The sequence below is a fragment of the Molothrus ater genome, chromosome 4 (genome assembly GCF_012460135.2).
Source record: "Molothrus ater isolate BHLD 08-10-18 breed brown headed cowbird chromosome 4, BPBGC_Mater_1.1, whole genome shotgun sequence".
Taxonomy (NCBI): domain Eukaryota; kingdom Metazoa; phylum Chordata; class Aves; order Passeriformes; family Icteridae; genus Molothrus; species Molothrus ater.
This window is the reverse complement of record NC_050481.2, coordinates 72,747,394-72,769,792: the sequence shown is the minus strand read 5'-3', so window position 1 is coordinate 72,769,792 and position 22,399 is coordinate 72,747,394. Positions and strand designations below refer to the sequence as shown.

At 53.2% G+C, this 22,399-nt stretch overlaps 1 protein-coding gene across 6 annotated transcripts in view; it reads left to right on the top strand.

The window, feature by feature from the left end:
* The window catches only part of DYSF (dysferlin), a 72,913-nt gene that overhangs the window by 21,668 nt on the left and 28,846 nt on the right, over positions 1-22,399 (top strand). For 2 of the 6 annotated variants that reach the window (XM_054514541.1, XM_036381706.2), the window contains exons 24-42: positions 546-701; positions 1,492-1,623; positions 1,936-2,102; positions 2,377-2,491; positions 2,584-2,689; positions 3,267-3,409; positions 4,812-4,985; positions 5,655-5,760; positions 5,997-6,074; positions 8,652-8,833; positions 9,652-9,792; positions 10,603-10,632; positions 11,323-11,349; positions 12,195-12,236; positions 14,205-14,306; positions 15,146-15,307; positions 16,111-16,276; positions 17,116-17,189; positions 20,961-21,023. In XM_054514541.1, the coding sequence (XP_054370516.1) occupies positions 546-701; positions 1,492-1,623; positions 1,936-2,102; positions 2,377-2,491; positions 2,584-2,689; positions 3,267-3,409; positions 4,812-4,985; positions 5,655-5,760; positions 5,997-6,074; positions 8,652-8,833; positions 9,652-9,792; positions 10,603-10,632; positions 11,323-11,349; positions 12,195-12,236; positions 14,205-14,306; positions 15,146-15,307; positions 16,111-16,276; positions 17,116-17,189; positions 20,961-21,023 (2,166 nt within the window). The remainder of the gene's footprint in view (positions 1-545; positions 702-1,491; positions 1,624-1,935; positions 2,103-2,376; positions 2,492-2,583; positions 2,690-3,266; positions 3,410-4,811; positions 4,986-5,654; positions 5,761-5,996; positions 6,075-8,651; positions 8,834-9,651; positions 9,793-10,602; positions 10,633-11,322; positions 11,350-12,194; positions 12,237-14,204; positions 14,307-15,145; positions 15,308-16,110; positions 16,277-17,115; positions 17,190-20,960; positions 21,024-22,399) is intronic. The other 4 variants (XM_036381704.2, XM_036381705.2, XM_054514543.1 and 1 more) reach the window with 2 other exon arrangements.

Here is a 22,399-nt window from a genome sequence, read left to right as displayed (position 1 = left end):
TCCGATGGTTGAGGTTGGTTTTGCTCATGGATGGGTTGAGGTCAACTCATGGACAGGGAGCAGCTGTGGGAGGAGGACTTGGAATGTTGGTGGGTGGGAAGCTCCGCGTTGCTCTGGCTGTTCCCACAGCAGGAAAAGGGGGAATTCTTCCCCTCGACCATGGAGCCAGGCTGGGAGAGCCGGGAATGCTCCCCTGGAGAAGGGAAAAATCCAGGGAATCCTCAGAGTGCTTGCAGGGGCTCCAGGAGAGCTGGAGAGGGGCTGGGGACAAGGCCTGCAGGGACAGGAGCCAGGGAATGGCTCCCACTGGGGAAGGGGAGATTGGGCTGGGATCTTGGCAAGGAATTCCTGCCTGGGCTGGAATTCCCAGATTTGCTGGGGCTGCCCCTGGATCCCTGGCAGTGCCCAAGGCCAGGCTGGATGGACTTGGATCCATCTGGGATAAGATCCCTCCCAACCCAACCCGTTCCATGACTTCACAATCCCATTCTGGGCTGTGCTGGTGGACCCCTCCTAACGGGATCCTGTGGATTTGTGTTTTCCAGCCCCAGAACAGCCTCCCGGACATCGTCATCTGGATGCTCCAGGGGTACAAACGCGTGGCCTTCGCCCGCATCCCAGCCCACCAGGTCCTGTATTCCCGGAACATCCCCAACTGCTGCGGCCGGAACTGCGGGAAGCTCCAGACCATCTTCCTCAAGGTACCTTTGGAAGCCTGTCCAGGTGGAATCTTTATTTTTCCAAACAGTTTTTTCCCCTAAAAATAATTGCAAAAGATGGAAAATCCTGCAGGGAAAGCTCAAATCCCAGCGCAACGTTCAGCCCCGGTTTCATGGAATCACGGAAAGTTTTGGGTTGGGAGAGACCTTAAACACTTGACCTTGTCTGTGTTCCTGTCCCTCTCCCTGTCCTTGTTCCTGACTTTGTCCCTGTCCCTGACTCTTTTCCTGACCCTGTCCTTATCCTTTTCCCTGCCCTTGTCCCTGACCCTGTCCTTGTTCCTATCCATGTTCCTGAACTTGTCCCTGTCCCCTCCCTGTCCTTCTCCCAGTCCTTCTCCCTGTCCTTGTCCCTGACCTTGTCCCTGACCTTTTCCCTGTTCCTGACCTTGTCCTTGTCCCTGACCTTGTCCATGTCCTTTTCCCTATCCCTGCCCATGTCCTTGTCCCTGTCCCTGACCTTTCTGTGACTCTGTCCTTGTCCCTGATCCTATCCCTGATCCTCTCCCTGATCCTGTCCAGGACCACTGGAATTTTGAAGCTCCTCAAGGTCATCTGGGGTCACATTTTAGGGATGTCGATGGTGGCATTGGGATGATCCTGAAGGTCTTTTCCTACCTCAATTCCACGATCCCAAAGCTCTCCACCCACTCCTGACTCTATCCCATGACTGCTCCATGTCCCCACCTTCCCCATCCAGAGATCTTCATTCCCACCCTTCCAGCCTCCCAGAATTCCCGTTAATCCCTTCCCGGGGGCTTTTCCTTGGCAGTACCCGCAGGAGGAGGTGATGGGGCCGCGGATCCCGGCGCAGATCCGGGTGCGGCTCTGGTTCGGATTGGCCGTGGATGAGAAGGAATTCAACCAATTCGCCGAGGGAAAACTCTCCGTCTTCGCCGAAACCGTGAGCATTCCCAAGGGATCCCCATCCTGGCGGGAATAGGGAATGGGCTGGATCTAAAACCTCATCATTCCCTAAAAACTGAGGGAAGGAGGAGCTGTTCCCACCAGCTCAGCCTGGAATGCCGAGGGGAAAGTTGGGAATGAGTCATGGAGCCGTGTTGTCCCTCACAACGGGAAAATTGGGATGCCGTGGAATGGGTTGGGCTTTTCCCAGATCTGTCCCTCTGCTGGGAATATTCACGGGATTCTCTGGGATTATTTATGGAATTCTGTAATTCCGACCCCAAATCCATCTTTTTCTTGGCTCTGCCAGTATGAGAACCAGACCAAGCTGGCGCTGGTGGGGAACTGGGGCACCACCGGCCTCACTTATCCCAAATATTCCGACGTCACCGGCCGGATCAAGCTTCCCAAGGACAGCTTCCGGCCTTCCGCGGGATGGACCTGGGCTGGGGATTGGTTCATCTGCCCGGAAAAGACGTGAGTGGGGCTTTCCTGCTGAGAGTTCGCGGGAATCCCAAAATCTGGTGCCAAAATCTGGGATGCCCCTGTGGCTCCTCATCTGTGTCCACGGATGTGATTCCCCCTCATCCAAATCTTGGGGCGCTCCAGAACTGAGGAACTCTGGGGTGGGATTTTCATCCTGGTTTGGGTTTTTCCTGAGGAGGGGCGGGAGAAATTTGGGAGCGCCGAGGATGGAGCGGGAGGAAGGTGGGATGGAGAATCCCTGATTTTGGGTGTTCCCGGGATTCAGGTTGCTGCACGACGTGGACGCCGGGCACCTGAGCTTTGTGGAGGAGGTGTTTGAGAACCAGGTCCGGCTTCCCGGAGGGCAGTGGATCCACATGACCGATTCCTACACGGACGTGGTGAGGGAAAACTGGGAATTCCGGGAGCCGGGCTGGAATCCCAGGGGGAAATTTAGGGGTCGGTTTGGGTGAGAATTCCCTGTGTCCCACAGAACGGGGAGAAGGTCCTGCCCAAGGATGAGATCGAGTGTCCTCCAGGCTGGAAGTGGGAAGATGTGGAATGGGACACGGATCTCAACAGGGCTGTGGATGAGAAAGGTATGAAAGATGGAACTTTGGGATCCGGGATTTGGGAACTTTGGGATCCTGGGATTTTGGGATCTGTGATTTGGGAATTTTGGGATCCTGGAATTTTGGGATCCGGGATTTGGAAACTTTGGGATTTCTTTCCATGGTCTGTGGATGAAAACCTTCCCCTGGCTGTGGGAACTGGATCAGGAGGAGGGATCAGGCTCTGGGGGATCCTTTTCATTTGTCTCTGCCGGGAGCTGTGGGATGGGAATTCCCAAAGGCGGTGCTGGGATAATCTGGGAAGATCCTGGTGGACAAGAAATGGAAAACGCCAGCCTGGAGAGTGCTGGGATGGTCCCGGGGGTTGGAATGGCTGGAGGGAGTGAGGGAAGAGTCCCCGGGGTGGGATTTGGAGCCAAGGACACCATGGGTCCATCCCTGGGCATTCCAGAGGGATGGATTGTGCCGTAAGGAGGGAAATCCAACTGGGGAATTTTCCTGGATTCAGCCACACCTTCACCATTGGAAATTCCTGGTGAGAGCACCAAGGTGTGGGGAGGGAGGCTCTTCTCCCACCTCCACCAGGTATTCCCTTCTTCCCAAGGCTGGGAATACGGGATCACGATCCCGCCGGAGCGCAAGCCCAAGGCCTGGGTGCCGGCGGAGAAGATGTTCCACACCCACCGGCGCCGGCGCTGGGTGCGGCTCCGCCGGCGCGACCTGGAGCACATGGAGGCCATAAGAAAGGTGAGATTGGCCGGGAAAAGCTGCCACCGGATCGGGATGTGGCCCTGTCCCTCCCGGTGGGTGCCCGGCTTTGGCAGGATCCGCTTTTCCTTGGAGATTGAGGGGGGCTCATCCCGCGTTTCCGGTGGAAAACGCCACATTCCCAGGGTGGAGAACATTCCGGAGGGATTGACTGGGATGTGGGGTGGGATGGAGACATCCAGGGAAGCCCGGGAGTGTGGGAAATGGGGGAGGGCCGGTGTCCCCAGCCTGTCCCTATCCCGCTTCCCTCTAGATGGTGCCATTGGACCGGGAACGCCGCTTCCACTCCTCGGTCCTCCCCGCCGCTTCCCAAGGCCGCTTGTCTCCCCTTCCCAGAAAATTTTCGGGATAACTGTAGCCACTGCCACCCCATTTTCTGCGGGAGAAAAACCTTCCAGGGCTTGGGGTGGATGATCCAGGGAGAAATTCCAGAGGCGGCAGAGCCATGGGAGGGGTGGGGATGATGGCAAAGGGAAAAGCGGGATGGGAAGCGGAGCTGCTGGAGCTCCACAGGCCTGGGCAGGGTCTGGTCCCAGCCCAGCGATCCTGCTCCAAGTGGGATTCATCCCAGGGATTGGTGTAGGGCTGCATTCCCAGGGTGGGTCCAGCAGTGGTAATGGTTGGATTGGGAGAATCCAGCTCCATCCTGGGAAGTGCCCAAGGCCAGGTTGGACATGGGGGCTTGGAGCAACCTGGGATAGGGGAGGTGTCCCTGAACATGGAATGGGGTGGGAATGGGATGGGATTTAAGGCCCCATTCCCACCCAAACCATTCCAGAATTCTGCAGTCCGGCTGGGAGAGCTGGGAATGTTCCCCTGGAGAAGGGAAAAATCCAGGGAATATTTCAAATCCCTGCAGGGGCTCCAGGAGAGCTGGAGAGGGGCTGGGGACAAGGCCTGCAGGGACAGGAGCCAGGGAATGGCTCCCACTGGGAAAGGGGAGATTGGGCTGGGATCTTGGCAAGGAATTCCTGCCTGGGCTGGAATTCCCAGATTTGCTGGGGCTGCCCCTGGATCCCTGGCAGTGCCCAAGGCCAGGTTGGACATTGGGGCTTGGAGCAGCCTGGGATGGTGGGAAATGTCCCTGGAAGTGGCTGAGCTTTAAAGTCCCTTCCATCCCAAACCATAATTCCATGATTCCATGACAATCTCCGGGGCCTTTCCCAACTGAAACCAAATGACCTCAGAGATCTTTCCCAGCCAGAATATTCCTATGATTCTCCAAACAATTCCATGACTCCATTCCATTATTCCAACCTGGGGGAGACACGGGGAAAACCTGGGGTGGAACAACCATATCCAACAACATCCCGAAAAACCTAAACCCAGCATTTTTGGGTGAATCCTGGAAAACCTGATCGCCGCGATCCCTGTCTGGCAGCACAAGCAGGAGGAGCTGGATGGGGATGGTTGGGAATACGCTTCCCTCTTCGGCTGGCGCTTCCACCTCCAGCAGCGCCGCTCCGACTCCTTCCGCCGGCGCCGCTGGAGACGCCGGATGGAGCCTCTGGAGCGCACCGGCCCCGCCGCTGTCTTTGCCTTGGAAGGGGCTCTGGTAGGGAACGGCTTCTCCCATTCCCAAATTTCTGCCTGGGAATGTTATCGGCTGCTCGTTGTCTGTTTCCCCTTGTCCCGTTATCCGCCCTGTTTGTTCCCTGCTTTCCCTCTTTGTTCCCGACTTTCTCCACACTCTGGATTTCCCAATCCGCTCCTTTTCCAATGATTCCATGAGAGCCAAAGCAGCACAAAGCTCCCATTCTGTGTTTTTATGGAATTTTTTCCTCTCCTGATTGGCTTTTCCCCCCCCCGCCCCGCCGTTTTTCCTTGCTCTGTCTTTCCCTCCAATCCAGACTCGATCCCTTTGGGATCAAAGCGGCTCCGTGGTGTTTTCCATGAGCTGTTCCCAGCTCGGGGGATTCCCAGCTGCCTCTCACCCCCAGAACTCCCGGCGGGATTGTTCCTATTCCCCTTTTGCCCATGGGATCTGCAAATGGGAAATCCTCAGCCTTGGAAATCGCTCCTTTTCCCACAAATATTCCAAGGCCTAATGGGGAATTAGGAGAACTCGGGAATCTCCAAGAGCTTTTCCAACCTAAATTTTAGGATTCTGGGGAACGCTGGAAGCTCAGACTCCTCTTGGACACCCCAGAGAATTCCATCCCGTGGGGAATCCTCGCTCTGGAGGTGATCCCGGCATTCCTGACTTTCCATTGTTTTCTTGCAGGGAGGAGTGACGGACGACAAGAGCGACGATGGAAAATCCGACGGAAAATCCGCGTCCACCCTGAGTTTCGGAGTCAACAGACCCACGATCTCCTGCATTTTTGACTGTAAGGACCCCAGGGGAGCAGGAAGGGCATTTCCCATCCTTTTCCCAGAAAAAAGATGGAAAAATAAAGATGGAAAAAGGGTGGACAGGAGGATGGTGCTTATGGGAACATCCAGAGGCTCCAGGATTGGAGCTGGGGATATCCTGGGGGGATTAAGCCGGGATTCTCTCAGATGGGAGATGAGGAATGTTGGAATCTCCCTGGGATCTTTTCCATGTTTCCCGTTCTTCCGGCAGCCGGGAACAGATTCCACCTGCGCTGTTACCTGTACCAGGCGCGGGATCTCATTGCCATGGACAAGGACAGCTTCTCCGGTGAGTCCGGATCTACACCGGGATGGAACTGTGGTAACAGAGGGGGACCATCCATGGGCAGGGCCACCTTCCCTGATCCCAGCTGGATCCAAGCCCCAGTGTCCAGCCTGGCCTTGGGCACTGCCAGGGATCCAGGGACAGCCCCAGCAAAGCTGGGAATTCCAGCCCAGGCAGGAATTCCTTGCCAAGATCCCAGCCCAATCTCCCCTTTCCCAGTGGGAGCCATTCCCTGGCTCCTGTCCCTGCAGGCCTTGTCCCCAGCCCCTCTCCAGCTCTCCTGGAGCCCCTGCAGGCCTGGAATGGGCTCCAAGGAATCTCTGGAGCCTTTCGCTCGCCATGCTGGATATGATGGAGCATAGGGAGAAACTTCCATGGGATGTGCCCAGGGAAAATTCTGGAGGGTGACGGGATTTTATCAGGACCTCAGCACAATCCAGCCCCTTCTTCTCCAGCATCCTCAGGAAATTCCTTGTTGGATTTGATCCAGTGGAAGGTTCCCAGCCCATGGGGTTGGATCTGGATGATCCCTAGGTTTCCTTCCATCTCAAAACAGTCTGGGATTCCATGATTCCATAATTCCTTAGCATCCCCCTCCTCCCAGCTGCACAGGGGGCCAGCAGTCCCTGGCATTTGGGATTTAGGAAGGGGATTTCCGTGGAAAAAAGGGAATCCAGGTGGAAAACAGGGGCTGGCCTTTGTGGAGGGGTTTTCCACGTCCTGCTCCTCCACCCTTTCCCAGCATAACTCCAGGGATTTCTGAAATTCCCAGGATTGTGCTGGTGTGGTCGGGACTTCCCACGCTGGGGTTTTTTGGGATAAGAAAGAAGCCAGAATCGGAGAAATCCTTTTATCCATGGGATTTCCATGCTGGAGGTGCTTGGATGGTTGGATGCAGGTGGAACATCCCTTTGGAATGTGGTTGAGGGGGGATGGAATGCCGGAAAATCCCACATTCTCATCCCTGGAGGCTGGGCCATCCCAGCCAGGTATTCCCATTAATGCTTCGGAGCTGGAAAAGCGGGAAAAGGGAATGTCGCCTCCTCTGGATCAGAGCTGGAATAATGTGGAATGTCCCAAATCCCAGGAAAAGAGATCCAACATCCCTCCAGGGCTATCCCTGCTCGATTCCCGCGAGAATTTATGGAAGGACTTGGGTGGGATTTCCCTCCAAATTCTGGGATTTCAACCCCACTTGGGACAACACATCCCAGGAATGATGTGAAACAGGATCAGTCCCAAAACTGGGGAAGCAGCTGGACCGTGATCCCGAGGGAATCCTGCTTTTCCCAGTGGTTGGAATAATGTGATTTTTAGGGAATAAACACCCCAGAGCATCCAAAAAAAAATAAAAATCCCCCAGTGCCTGTTCCCACCTGGAATTCCCACAAAAGGCTCCTTGTTGGGATGAGGAGGTGGGAGCGAGGTGAGCTCATGGCCCGGGAGGGGAGTCCGGAATCGTTTTCCTTTGGAAAAATCCCGGCCAAGGACAACACGAGCAGCAATGTTCCACAATGTGGGATTGTGATTCCCGCTGCCGGGAATAAAGGAGTTCATTAAAGGGGCTCAGCAGTTGGAAAAATAAACATTCCCTGCTCCCAACAAAGGGGCTTTAGAGAGGCTTCCATAAAAAAAAAAAAAAAAAAAAAAAAGAAAGGAGGAGAAGGGAGGGAAAAATGGGAAAAAAAAAAAAAAGGAAAAGCAACTCCAAATCCAGGGGTTTTTGTTTATTGTGAAGGATTTGGCTGAGGAAAAGTGGGAAAGGCTCTTCCCAGAGTGGGTTGTTGGGAATGTCTGAGTGGTCCTGGATTGTTAAGTCTGGATGGAGGGGGAAATCTAGCCCCCGGTGCCCCAATTCCTTGGAAAAGCGGGGGGAAAAGGGGGAATGCTGCTGGGATCAGCTGGCCCTGCTTCCAGGGGGTGTGGGATCATCCTGGGATCTCAGTCCAGTGGTTTGTGGGATCATCCTGGGAGCTGAAACCAAGGATGTGGGATAGTTCTGGGATCTGAATCCAGGGATGTGTGTGGGGTCTTCCTTGTATCTGAATCCATGGGTGTGGGATAATCTTGGCATCTGCACTCATGGATTTGTGGAATATTCCTGGGATCTGAATCCAGGGGGGTGTGGGATTCTCCTCTACCTCCCAGTCAGGAATTCCTTGCCAAGATCCCAGCCCAATCTCCCATTTCCCAGCGGGAGCCATTCCCTGGCTCCTGTCCCTCCTTCCCTTATCCCAAATCCCTCTCCAGCTCTCCTGGAGTCCCTTTAGGCCCCGGAAGTGGCTCCAAGATTTCCCTGGATCTTCCGAACAATCCCAACTCTCAGACTGAGCCTTTCCAGCTGGAAAGCCACCTGGAAAACAGGGCGGTTTGGGCTTGGAATGCCAAATTCCAGGTGGGAGAGACTGGGCAGCTCCTTTCTCCTCAAGCAAGACCCCGAGGGAACTCAAGATGAGATGGAGCGAGCTGAGAAATCCCAAATTCTTTGGGAGCCAGTTCCGGATGGAGCTCGGGATTCCGGGAAGAGCCGGAGCCGGGATCCACCCCTGAATCCCAAATCCTTGAATCCCATTCCCGCAGATCCCTACGCCATCGTGTCCTTCCTGCACCAGAGCCAGAAGACGGTGGTGGAGAAGAACACCCTGAATCCCACCTGGGATCAGACCCTGATCTTCTACGAGATCGAGATTTTCGGGAATGCTCAGGACGTGGCCGAGTCCCCTCCCAACATCCTGGTGGAAATCTATGACCACGACACCTACGTGAGTGTGGCGGTTCCCGCCGGGAATTCCCAGCCTCTGGAATGTGATGTCCAGCATCTCTGGGCGGTGTTTGGGCTCCGGGGTGGACATTCCAGAGGGGGAAAGTCCCAGGGAAAATCCTGTGGTGTCCTTGAGGTCCCCATTCACTGGGCTTCCTCATTGTCATTTAAAGTGGGAAAATAAACGGAATTTCCTCATGGAAAAACCTTGGGATAAAGTTGGAAGGCGTTGTGGAATTAGGGGAGTGCCCTCTGCTGTTTGTGGTGTCCAAAGGACCTGGAATTATGGAATTCGCAGGGGTTGGTGGCAGGAACTCGAGGTTTTTCCCAGAAAAACCAGGCTGGGAAGAAAAACCAACCTGGAAAAACCTAAGTGCAGGAGGGAATTCTGTGGAAAAACACTTGGAAATACACCTTGGGAAGGGCTTGGGAATATCTCAGAAATATTTTTCCCTCTCTCCTGCTCCTTCCCGGCAGGAAAGATTCCAAAGATCCCAGTGCAGAGCAGGGAATGGGATTTTTAGGAGATGACAAAGGCTTTGAGTTCCTTCTCTGGAAAACCTGGGATAGGAATTCCTAAAAAAGGTGTTTTTCTCCTAAAAAGGTGCTTTTCCAGCCTTGGGAATTCCAGGGAGGAGTTGGAAAACTGGAGGCTCTATGAGCACCGATCCCATTCGTTTTCCTGCCCTGATCCCATAATGGGATCATCCCTTGCTGATGATCGGAGGGGCGGGGGGATGATGGATTTCTCTGGGAAAAGGGATGGGAAGGATGATCCCAACTCCCATGGTTCCCGTTTCCCTGGAATCCCCTTTCCAGGGCGCGGATGAATTCATGGGACGCTGCATCTGCCGGCCCAGCCTGGAGCGCTCGCCCCGGCTCTCCTGGCATCCCGTCCTCAAATCCGGCCGGAACGTCGGGGAGCTCCTGGCTGCCTTCGAGCTGATCCAGAGGGAAAAGGTGAGATCCGTCCCTGAGCCCGGAATGCTCCGGAATTCCACTTCCTCCCCAGGATCCGGCTTTTCCAGGTGCTGGTGTTTTCCACTGGGGCCTTTGGAGCCTGCCAAGAGCCGGAGGGATTTGGGATTTGTCCCTTTTTTGAGGGATAATTCCGTAGGATGAGGTTTTCCAGGTGGGAAAAGAGGTGGTTTAGGGTTGGCCTGATGGAAAACTGCAGAATTCCAGGTGGGATGGGCTGGATGGATCCTTCTCTCCTCGGACAAGTCCTGGGGAGGTGTCAGGGATATTGAGGGAGCTGGGAATCGCCAAATCCATAAGGAATGCTGCCCTTTCCTTGGAATTATTTCTGGAGGGGGTTTAGGAGACCAGAAACCACTCCAGCTTTTCCAATGGCTGCATCCCAGATGTGCCAGGAAAAAGGGATGGATTGGAAAGCTCAGTCCCTGTATCCCCCTCTTCCTTCCCAGCCCTGAGCTTTATCTGGGAATGGGAATCCCACAATTCCCTTTTCCCTGGAAATCCCAGCCCAAACACCAGGAAAGGCCCCAAATATCCACACGTGGCCTCTTCCTGTTCCTCATTCCCTCAGAACTGGGTGGGAAAGGCCTTGGAAGAGCCTTGGAATGAGATTTTCTCCCAGAGGAACTGTTTGATCCCAGTGGGAATCATCCGGGTGGATTTGGTACTTCCCGGCTGGATGAGAATCCAGGATTGTTAGAGCTGGAAATGGAAAGGGGCTGCAGTTTCCTTCCTGGAAAGAGAGGAATTAGCAGTGGGAATGTTAATGGGAATTGTGTTCTCTCCCTGCAGCCGGCTGTTCATCACATCCCTGGATTTGAGGTAATTCCCGAGTCCTCCTTGCAAATCCAGCGCCATTCCCAGCTTTCCCAGGGATCTGGAGCCCGTTTCCAGCCCTGCAGCAATCCCTCCATCCTGTCTTAGGGAATTCTTTTAGGATGGAGGAGTCCTAAAGCGCAGAGATTCCGATTTTCCTCAGCTGATAAGGAAAACTGGGAGTGGGGCAGCTCCTTCCTGACACGGGAAGGAATTTATCCCATTCCAGGATCCAGAGGATCCCATGGAGATGCTGCAAAGGCTCTGGGGCCAGGCTGGGAGAGCTGGGAATGTTCTCCTGGGGAAGGGAAAAATCCAGGGAATGCTCAGAGTCCCTGCAGGGGCTCCAGGAGAGCTGGAGAGGGGCTGGGGACAAGGCCTGCAGGGACAGGAGCCAGGGAATGGCTCCCACTGGGAAAGGGGAGATTGGGCTGGGATCTTGGCAAGGAATTCCTGCCTGGGCTGGAATTCCCAGATTTGCTGGGGCTGCCCCTGGATCCCTGGCAGTGCCCAAGGCCAGGCTGGGTCCACCTGGGACGGTGGGAGGGATGGGATCCCACCCTGGGTGGGATTTAAGGATTTTTCCTCCCCAAACCATTCCATGATTCCCTTTGGATGTCAGCTGCAATTATAAACCTTGGGATGGGCTTAGGGATGAGAATTCCTCTAATTCCGTCATCTCCTCCTCTCTTCCAGAGCGAGCTCTCCTCCAGCCTGGATGAGGTGAGTCTTTGGGAATTCCTTATTTTCATCTTGGAATTGTTCAGATTTGTTTCCTTGGGAAATCCTCTTTTTCCTTGATGGGTCAAGTCGGGAGCATCAGGATTTTGGGAATGTGAGAGACCTCTGGCCAGATGGGCTCTTCCTCATGGCCGGGAATGTTGGGATCCATTTCCCCTCTGGAATGAGGTGCCCCATCCTTTCAACCCGAGCGTGCCAGAGCTGGAATGCTGGGCTGTCCTCGGGAGATCCCAATTCCAAACTTTCCATAGGGAATTTGCCGTGAATCGAGGATGTGCTGGGCTGTTCCGGTTGTGCCGAAGGAAATTTTCATCCCTCGTCCTGGGAAAAAATTCAGGGATAGGTTGGATGGGGCTTGGAGCAACCTGGGATGGTGGAAGGTTCCCCGCCCATGGAATGGGATGAGTTTTCCAACAGAAACTGTTCCGTGATTCCATCATTCCCGTGATTCTGATTCCACACCCAGAATGCCAGGACTTTATCCTTGTGCATCCCATGGAGCCAATCCCAGGCTGAACCAAAAGGCGGAGTTGGGATCTTGAAAACCCCAGGCAGGGAAAGGGAGCAGCTCTTGGAATGTTGTGGTGGCCCTCGGAGCCATTAATCCCGAAATTCGGGAGATGAGCTGGGAAAGACCCGAGCCACATTCCTGGGAAAGGTTGGATTGGATGGGATAAACACATTTTCACAAGATTTTTTTTTCCCCACCCAAGCCACCTTTCCTGGGAGCTCATCCTGCTATTCCGCATTGTCCATAATCATCTCTCTCCTCTTTTTTCCCTCCATTTCTTCCCGCCGCCGGAATCCTGGGATGGGGCATTCCACAGCTCTGCATCCCTGCCCTGTTCTCAGAGGGGCTCCTCCAATGGGTATCGCTCTCCTCCCTTTCCTTCCCTTTTCCCAGAATCCAAGCAAATCCCGTCAGAGCCTTTCAGGGAGAGCAGGATTGCAGGAACCCCATCCCGACAAAATTCCTGAGGCTGCATCCCCAAGGATTGGTGCCAGCCGGGGCCTCCGGTGCCCCATGGATGCTCCTGAAGGACCAGGCTGGCTCCATCCTTATCCATTTTTTTTTTTTTTGGGGAATGGCCTTTTGGGGCTAAATTCCCACTGAGCTCTGGGATTTATCTTTGGATTGCATCCCAGCTTCCGTATGAACTGGGACTCTTTTCCAGCCTTTTTTTTTTTTTTTTGGCCTCATCCATGTTGATTTTCGCTGATCCTGGATCCAGATCCGGGTTGGAATCCGTGATCTCCAGAATCTCCAGAGCTCCCTGCCACCTGGATTCCCTCGGATTTATCCTTGTTCAACCCATCCCGGCTCCCAGCAGGATTTTCATGGATTTGCCTTCCTCCAGCTGGCTTTGTCTGGGAATTGCCTTTTCCCACTCCCATCCCGATCCCTTCCTGCTCCCATCTCATCCCCAGCATTCCCTGCTCATTCCCATCCATTCCAACATTCCGTCCTCTGACATTCAGCTGGAATCCAGAAGAACGCCTGGAAAATCACTGGGAGAGCAGCCGGAAGGGATAAGGAAAAAAAAAAAACCTGGAATGATGCAGGGTTAAAATCCACGTTGATCCTGGAGGGGATGGATGGGGCAGGAGGTCTTTCCCAAGGATTTCCCGCTGGATTTGCTGAAGGATTGATCTCTAAAATCCCTTCCAACCCAAACCATTCCATGATTTCGGGCTTGAGCAGCCTGAAATGAGTTTTTTTTTGGGAATTAGATTTTCAGAGGTAACCCGGGGAATGTGGGAATTCTCTGCAGCTCTCCCTTCTCCTTCGGTTTATCCCAGATAAAATTCCCATTCCCTGCCAGCACTAACCCATGCTGGGAGCACGTGGATCATGGGATGGAGGAGTGGCTGCTCCATGTGGGAATCCCAGGCGCTTCTTCCCACATGGAATTCCCGAAAACCTCCTTCTAACAAGCAGCTGGACTCAGGAGCCAGCAATTCCCAAGGAAAATTAAAGCTTGGAATTTTATAGGAAGGAGGGTTGGAATTGGATGATCCTTAGGGCCCTTTCCAACCCCAACCATTCCATGATTCCATGTGGAAAATCCCTTTGGAGAACCAATCCCTCACCCAATCCCGTAATTAAAACACGCCCACACGTCATTGAATCCAATAAAATTCCATCTGGGAGAGAATTCCATGCTCCTGGGGAGGATTTCCAGAGGTTTTGCTTTCATTCCGGCCTTTCTGGGGGCTCTGGGAGATGCAGGAAAAGAAAAAGGGAGGAATTCTGGCTCCCACTCTCCTCCTCCGGAAAGGCAAATTGGGAATTCCTCGGCTGCCTCCCAGGTTTGGGATGATCTCAATGGAATTCCCAGGTGGTTTCACCCGAGCCTGTCCCATGGATTTCTGGATTATCCATGAAGTGTGGGATGAACCACAGCCCCTTCCCAGATCCAGAGGCATTGCCAATCCCCCATCCCACGGTGCTGCTCCCACTAAATTTTTTGGGAATCGCTCAACTACAAACCCGCCGCTGCTGCTTCATCCCTTTCCTCATCCCACCGTGATCCCAGGGTGGGATAGAGGCGGTTCCACCCCATCATTCCCTAAAAAAGGTCTAACCTTGGAGGGCAGATCCCTGGGAAAAGCTCAGGAAATGCTGGATCTTCTCCAGGATGGATTAAAGAGGTGGAACCACTTTTCCGGCACCTCCATCCTGCCATTCCTCCCCTCTCTCCTCTGGCTGTCTTGGATTTCCTGGGAGAGATAATTTTGGCGAGGACGGAGATTCCGGGTGGATCCAGCCTGGAAAGGGGTTGGATGTCCCATCCTGGCGCTTCCTGACGTTTTCCTTTCCCTCTCCGCTCCCGCAGTCCGCGGATTCTGACCTTCCCTACCCGCCGCCGCAGCGGGAGCCCAACGTTTACATGGTCCCGCAGGGAATCAAACCCGTCCTGCAGCGCACGGCCATCGAGGTGAGCCGCGGGTCTGGGAACGACCGCCGGGAATGGGATCCAAGATGGATTCTGGGTTGGGATTCTGGGAAAAAAAAAAAAAAAAAAAAAAGAGGCTCCGGGGGAACTTCTGGCTCCTCACAATTCCCTGACAGGAAGGGGGAGCTGAGGGTGTTGGGGTCTGCTCCCAGGGAAGCAGGGATGGGATAAGGATGAAGGTCAGGGAACAAGGGATGGGGTAAGGATGAAGTTTGGGGAATGAAGGATGGGATAAGGATGAAGTTCAGGGAATGAGGGGTGGGATGAGGATGAAGTTCAGGGAACAAGGGACTGGATAAGGATGTAGTTCAGGGGAGGGGGCATGGGATAAGGATGAAGTTCAGGGAATTAAGAATGGGAGAAGGATAAGGATGAAGGTCAGGGAACAAGGGATGGGGTAAGGATGAAGTTCAGGGAACGAGGGATAGGATAGGGATAAGGATGAAGTTCAGGGAACAAGGAATGGGATAAGGATGAAACTCAGAGAATGAGGGTGGGATAAGGATGAAGTTCAGGTTGGATATCAGGAGGAATTTCCTCATGGAAAGGGTGGTCAGGCATTGGAAATGCCCAGGGAGCTTTGCAATTCCCATCCCCCTGGAAGTGTCCAAGGAAATCCTGGTGCCAAGGTGGGGATCGGTCACGGGTTGAAATCAGTGACCTTGGAGGTCTTTTCCAACCTCAAGGATTCCACAATTCTCACCACTGCTTGTCCTGCATGGTTGGGCCTGACCTCCGGGTTCTCCTCCACTGCCGAGGAGCTCCATGGAAGCCTGGGAGCAGAGCTTTGCCTCAGGATTTGGTGTCCCCTCATCCCACAGATCCTGGCCTGGGGCCTGAGGAACCTCAAGAGCTTCCAGCTGGCTAGCGTGACCTCGCCCAGCCTGCTGGTGGAGTGCGGGGGGCAGCGCGTCCAGTCCGGCGTCATCAAGAACGTCAAGAAGAACCCCAACTTCGATGTCTGCGTGCTCTTCATGGAAGTGGTGAGGTCCCAGCGGGACTGGGGCGATGCAGGGGCAATGGGAGGTCCTCAAAAATGGGGTGAAGTTCCTTAAAATCCTGTAAAAAAGGGAGCTGGTGAAGGACCTCAAAGTCACATAAAGGTGGACCTTGTGAAGGGCCTGGAGGTCCTGTAAAAATGGATCTTAGGGTGAAGGACCTCAAAGTTCCATAAAAATGTGTCTTGTGAAGGACCTCAAAGACCCATAAAAAGGGATCTTGTTCCAAAGGACCTGGAGGTCCAATAAAATTGGATCTTGTGGTGAAGGACCTTAAAGTCCCCTAAAAATGGATCTTGTAGTGGAGGACCTCAAAGCCCCATAAAATATATATTTTGTGAAGAACCTCAAAGTCCCATAAAAATAAATCATTTGAAGGGTTTGGAGGTCCCATAAAATTGGATCTTGTGGTGAAGGACCTGGAGGTCCCATAAAATTGGATCTTGTGGTGAAGGACCTCAAAATCCCATAAAAGCAGATCTTGTGCTGAAGGACCTTGAAGTCCCATAAAAGTGGATCTTGTCAAGGACAGTCCTGTAAAAATGGATTTTATGGTGAAGGACCTCAAAATTCCAAAAAAAAAGGATCTGGTGAAAGATCTTAAAACCCTGTAAAAATGGACCATGTGGAAGTGTCATAAAATTAGTTCTTCTGGTCAAGGACCTCGAAATTCCATAAAAATGGTTCTTCTGGTGAAGTTCCTTCTGCCCTTGGTTTTTTGGGGATGGTGCAGAACCTCTGCCCTCCCTTTCCGGCCTCATTCCATCTTCCCTTCCCTCTTTCCGCAGCGTCTGCCCAAGGAGAGCCTCTACAGCCCCCCCATCATCCTGAAGATCATCGACAACCGCCCCTTCGGCCGGAGACCCGTGGTGGGACAGTGCACGATCCGCTCCCTCCAGGAATTCTACTGGGATCCCTCCCGGCAGGACACGGGGGCGCCCCAGGAGCAGCCAGGTATGTGGGAATGTTGGGATTTGTGTCCCTCATGGAGTCATGGGATGGTTGGGTTGGGAGGGAACTTAAAGATGATCCCGTTCCCACCCCATCCATGGGCAGGGACACCTCCCACTGTCCCAGGTGGATCCAAGCCCCAGTGTCCAGCCTGGCCTTGGGCACTGCCAGGGATCCAGGGGCAGCCCCAGCAAATCTGGGAATTCCAGCCCAGCCCCTGCCCACCCTCCCAGCCAGGAATTCCTTCCCAATATTCCATTGAAATCTCCCCTCCTTCAGTTCAATCCATTCCCCCTTGTCCTGGCACTCCATGTCCTTGTCCCAAGCCCCTCTCCTGACTCCTTGGAGTCCTGGATGGGATGGGGATTGTGGGATTGGGATCTTGGAGATGAGCTTTGGGTGGTGAGAAAAGTCTGGATGAGTTTGGGATCATGGACATGAGCTTTGTGCGATGGGAAGTGTCTGGGATGAGTTTGGGATCATGGAGAAGAACTTTGGATGGTGGGAAGGGTCTGGGATGAGTTTGGGATCGTGGGGATGAACTTCATGTGGTGGGAAGGGTCTGGGAGATGTTGGGATCGTGGGGATGAACTTCATGTGGTGGGAAGGGTCTGGGAGATGTTGGGATCGTGGAGATGAACTTTGGATGGTGGGAAATGTCTGGGATGAGTTTGGGATCGTGGAGATGAACTTTGGATGCTCTGAGGGGTCCGGGTGAGATTGGGATCATGGAGGTGGGGTCTGGGAGAAACCGGGATCACTCCTGGAGGTCAATCCCACGGTTTCTGGGCTCTGGGATTCCCAAACCCTGGGATCACAGCGCTGCCCCGCTCCGGTTGCAGATGACGTCAGCCTCACGCCCAGGGACGACGTCCTCATCGACATCGATGACAAAGAGCCCCTGATCCCCATCCAGGTACGGAAAACGCGCTGGGAAGATCCCGCATTCTTTCCGTGCTCCGGTGGATGTGGTGAGGGTGGATCCAAGGTGCCAGCGTGAGGCTGGATCCGCTTGGTTCCATCCTTTTCCAACTTTCACGTGTTTTTCCTTCCTCTCTTCACCTGCACAACCCCAAACTCCTCCTCATTCCCTCTCTTGGGAATGAGGGACTGGATTTGCTCTCCTGATGGAGAGAAATCCATGCCAGGTTCTTCCCAAGGAAAGCAAAAATTCCCTGAGGCTCCGCTGTCCTCGCTCCATGGCCGGGTCTCCTTTTCCCAGTTTGGCTCCTGGTTTGCAGGAATTTTGCTGGACTGGGATTGTGGAATCCCCAATCCCAAATCCATGGTGGTGGGAATGGGCATTGGTGCCGTTCCAATGATTTTGAGGGCTCTCAGCATTCCCTTGGGAATAGATCAGGATGGACACACCCCTCGAGCTTCCACTCTTCCAGAAACTTCCTGTATCCGCAGTCCTCGGATTCCTTCTCCAGCAGAAGGAATCTTTGGGACAGACCTGTGCTGAGCTGTGAGTGGGGTGCGCGGCTCCCGAGGTGATCCCGGTGCCTCTGGAGCAGCTGGGAATGGTGTCAGGAATGTTTGGTGGAGCTTGTCCCAGTCTCCCGTCCCTTGGCGGGATATTAAGGGCTGGAATTTCCCTTCTCCCTATTCCCGGGTGCCACAGGGCTGGAAAAGCTGGAGTTTCTGGAAGGAATCAGCTTTCCAGGTGTTCCCTGCCTCAGTTTCCCTGGCCTTGAGCAATTCCAGGGATGGAGGAACTGCTGAATCCAAGATGTCCAACTTGGGCATGGATCCTGCTCTTTATCCACATCCTTGGTGGCTCCTGGGGGTTTCTATTCCCAAGGATTTTCTGGTGCTTTCGGATATCTGTGGTGCATCCCAAGCCAAGCTCGAGCTGGGTCCCACGTCGAGCTGGGAATCTGGAATTTGGCTAATTCCCCCCCCAAAAAAAGTGGATGTGGCCCTGCTCATTCCCACTCATTCCAAGTGCTCATCCCTGGAAGTGTCCAAGGTCAGGTTGGATGGAGCTTGGAGAAACCAGGGACGGTGGGAGGTGTCCCTGCCCATGGAAAATGTGGAATGGGATGAGATTTGAGATCCTTCCCACCCAAATCATTCCATGGTTCCGTGTTCCTATTCACAGCTCCATTGGGATCTTGTCCTGAAATCCTTCAGCCTGCACTGGGAATGGGACAGGAGAATTGGGAAAAGTTGGCTCCAGTGTAAAGTGTGGAAAGGGAAAAGCAGCTCCCGAAAATGCTCCTGATTGGAGCCTTGGGAAATTGGGAAAGCAGCCTCATTCCCTCCTTTTCGCTTCCCATTTAAGGATTTATCCTTAAAAATTACAGCTGGGCTTCGTTTTTTATCAGGGAAGTAACTGGAGCATCTCCATGAAAACATGGAATTTGGGAACGGGATTTTTTGTAATAAAATCCCCCTTTTTAAAGTTCAGGACAGAGAAACTTGGGAGAAAACTTGGGAGGGAATAATGTGGGAATCTGTGGGATTCCAGCTTGAGATGTGGAGCTCAATCCCAGTTTTCCATGACCTGGATCTGGGATTTCCCATGATCCAGTGCAGGAAGTGCTTGGGCATTCCCACTGGTGGGATTCCCAGTTTGTCCCATTTTTCCAAGTGATCAGGATGAGGGGAACGCCCTGGGATGTCCAGAGTGGGATTGGCTGTGCCCGCGAATCCCTGCAATCCTCTGCTCAGATTTCCATTATTTATCCATGGAAAGCCATGCTGGTGGAAAACCTGCTCCCTTTTTTTTTTTCCTTTGGGAATAAAACCTCTGGACAGGGACTCACCTCCCTTTATACCCCCTGGAGCTCTGGGAGCTGCTCCCAGGAATGCGGGATCCATCCCAAAGATTCCAGAAGAAGGAATGAGGTGGAGTTTTGGAATCCTGGAGCTTTGTTCCCTGGGATAATTTTATTGGAAACATCCTCCAAGCTCGGATCAAATTTAGGGGAGAGTTTAAACAGTAGGAAAAAGGGAAGAGGAATGTGACAAAACCATTCCAAAGTGGAAAATTCTGGCATTTTTTTTCCTGGAAAAACCATTTCCCAAACAATCCCCCTGCCACCAATGGAGTTTTCCAGTTTGACCCCGGATTCGTCCTTCTCCATTTGTTTCTTTCCTTGTTTTTCCCGTTATTTCGGGAAAGGAGGGAGCTTCTCCCTGGAAAGCCAACCCAAAATTCCCACCCGGGAATTTTGGCCCTGGAAGCTGCTCCTCTCCTGGAGGTGGACACGGATTGAGGCGTGGATGGACCATTGGGATCGTTCCGCCCATCCCGGGCCAGATTTGGCAGGTCAAGGAGCAATCCCGGCCCACAGGGACCATCCCGCTCCGCTTTCCCAGGAACAGGGACGGATCCCAGGCCAGCAGCTCGTGCTCGGGGCTCTTTGGAAGCGGGAGCCAGGATTTTTCATGGATGCATTTCTGTGTGTGGCTCTGGAGTTTTGCTCCCTCCTTGCCAAGCCTGGCTTTGGTCCCTGCTCCGAAGGATGGTTGGAACAAAGGATCCCTTTGTTGCTTTCCCTGGAAAATCGGGAAAACAACCAGAGGTGAAATCCCTCTGCTCCAAGGTTTGGGAGCGCGTTATCCGTCTCATCTGAGCAGGATCAGGAGTTCAGTTGGAGTTTAAAACCAGTTTAAGTGCACGGGAACCACATCTCGATCACCCAAAGCCAGGAAAATCCTAAAAAAATCATGGAAAAGCGATTTTTCCCAGCTAATCCTGTCTTGGTTGGTTCTTTGGGATAAGGACATGGAGCGGGGTTTTGGAAAGGTGGAATTTGTGGAAGAGGCCGCTGGATCAGGCCTTGTCCTCCCTGCTCTGCTCCTGGTGTTTTCCAAGGGTTCATCCCCATGGAAGGAGGCTCGGGAAGGAGTTCCAAAGCTCCATGGGATTTGTTCTGTCTGCTCATGGATAAACCAGCTGGAACGGAGCTGGTTCCCAGTTCCCAGAGCCACGAGGGAATCCTGGTGGAAAATGATCCTCAGGGAACATTTTCCCTATGGAATGTTTTCCCTATGTGAATCCTGGTGGAAAATGACCCTCAGGGAATGTTTTCCCTGGAAATTGTGGAGTTTGGCCCAAGGATGCCGGTCTGGATCTGCTGGGATCGGAGCAGGGTTTTGGGAGCAAGCCTGAGCTGGATAACCGGGAATGCTGTCGGGACTGGCCTGATCCTCAAACCTGGCTGTTTTCTGGGAAGAACCTCTCATTCCTCCCCCCTTTTCCACTTCCAAGGGATCCTTGGAATCCCAGAGCAGCGCTGCTGCTTCCTGCTCAGGGAAGGGATCCTGGGTTTTGGTTTGCCCAGGATGAGCTGGGCTTGGACATGGGCTTTGATCCTGAGCATTCCCAATCCCATTCCAGATCCCCCTGGCTCAGATCCTTCCCTGGATTCCGGGATAACTCCTTGAGTTTGCAGCCCACGGTATCCAGGGAAAAGCCTTTTCTCCACTGGGAATTACTAACAGCTTTTCCATATTTTCCCCCTTTAATATCCCATTTTTTCCTCTACCTCATTCCAGCTGTTTGCCGAACATCCCTGAAATCAAACCCTGCGCTCATCCCAAATTTGCCTCATCCTGGGAAACCCCAGGTTTGGGAATATTAGTTTGGATTAATCCCATTAATTGTTGCTTTTGCTGCTGCGTGTTCATCCCGGTTCCCGGAATTCCTTGGATAACGGATCATTTTAATTTGTAGCTTCCCGAGGGTTTGACGAGCTCAGCACTAATTAACATCCCGGATTCCCGGGCCCCGCCTCATGTAGGTATCGCTTCCTTTCTAATTGCTAAATAATTGCTTGATTAATTAATCGCTTAATTAATGACCTGAGTCCATGAGGATACGCGGATAGAGCCAGAAGGAGGCGTTTTCCTTTGGGAATGATCCCGCTTGCTGCTTAGGAAAATGGCAATTCCAGCTGGCTGCCCCTGTGTCCTTGGGTTTTCCATTAATTCCAAAGGGAATGAGGGGGGGGGTTTGAAGGAATTCCGTCCCCAGCTTGGGTATCCCAGCACTGGAAGGACATGGAAAATCTGGGAGTAATCCAGAGGTGAGGCCAGGATGGTCAGAGGGATGGAGCAGCTCTGCTGGGAGGAAAAGCCAGGAGAGCTGGGAATGTTCCCCTGGAGAAGGGAAAATTCCAGGGAATCCTCAGAGTCCCTGCAGGGCTCCAGGAGAGCTGGAGAGGGGCTGGGGACAAGGCCTGCAGGGACAGGAGCCAGGGAATGGCTCCCACTGGGAAAGGGGAGATTGGGCTGGGATCTTGGCAAGGAATTCCTGGCTGGGCTGGAATTCCCAGATTTGCTGGGGCTGCCCCTGGATCCCTGGCAGTGCCCAAGGCCAGGCTGGATCCACCTGGGACAGTGGGAGGTGTCTCTGCCCATGGAATGGGGTGGGAATGGGATGGGATTTGAGGATCCCTTCCCTTTCCCTGCTCCCTTTTTGTCTGTTCCATGAGAAAAGCAGATGTTGGGATTTTCCTGGCTTTTGTAGGGAGGGCAGTGGGGATGCTTTGCCTCCTCAGGGATAATGCTCCAGAGCAGCAATTCCCTTCATCCCAAATTCATCCTGATCAGATTCCCTATGGAATCCTGCAATGGTTTGGGTTGGAAGGACCTTAAATCCCATCCCATTCCACAATTTCCGTGGGCAGGGACACCTCCCACTATCCCAGGTGGATCCAAGCTCATTCCAACCTGGCCTTGGACAGTTCCAGGGATCTGAATATTGTCCAATGGATGGATTCCTCTGTTCCAGAGAGGTGGCAGTGCTGGGATCCCAGCTATGGAAACAAAAATTCCTGAAATAACCCCCTCATCCCGCTGTCCATCCACATTTTTAATTTCCATGGATTTGTTTTTTGTTTAGGACAAAGAAAATCCAGGGAAAAAAAAAAAACAAAAAAGAGGGAAAAGCTACAAAGCATAAATTTAAAATCAAACTATGGGAATATTAGGCGGGAATAAACCATCCCATTGTCCTGGTTCTTACAGGATTCTCCAGGAATGGGAGTCAACGTGATAAACGCCAGTTTACAGAAAGATGGGAATGTTTCCTTGGGGAAACCATCCGGTTTGGAAAACTGGTTCCCATCTTCCTTCCCGGCTCCTTCTCCTTTGTGGCTCAGGAGCTCTGCA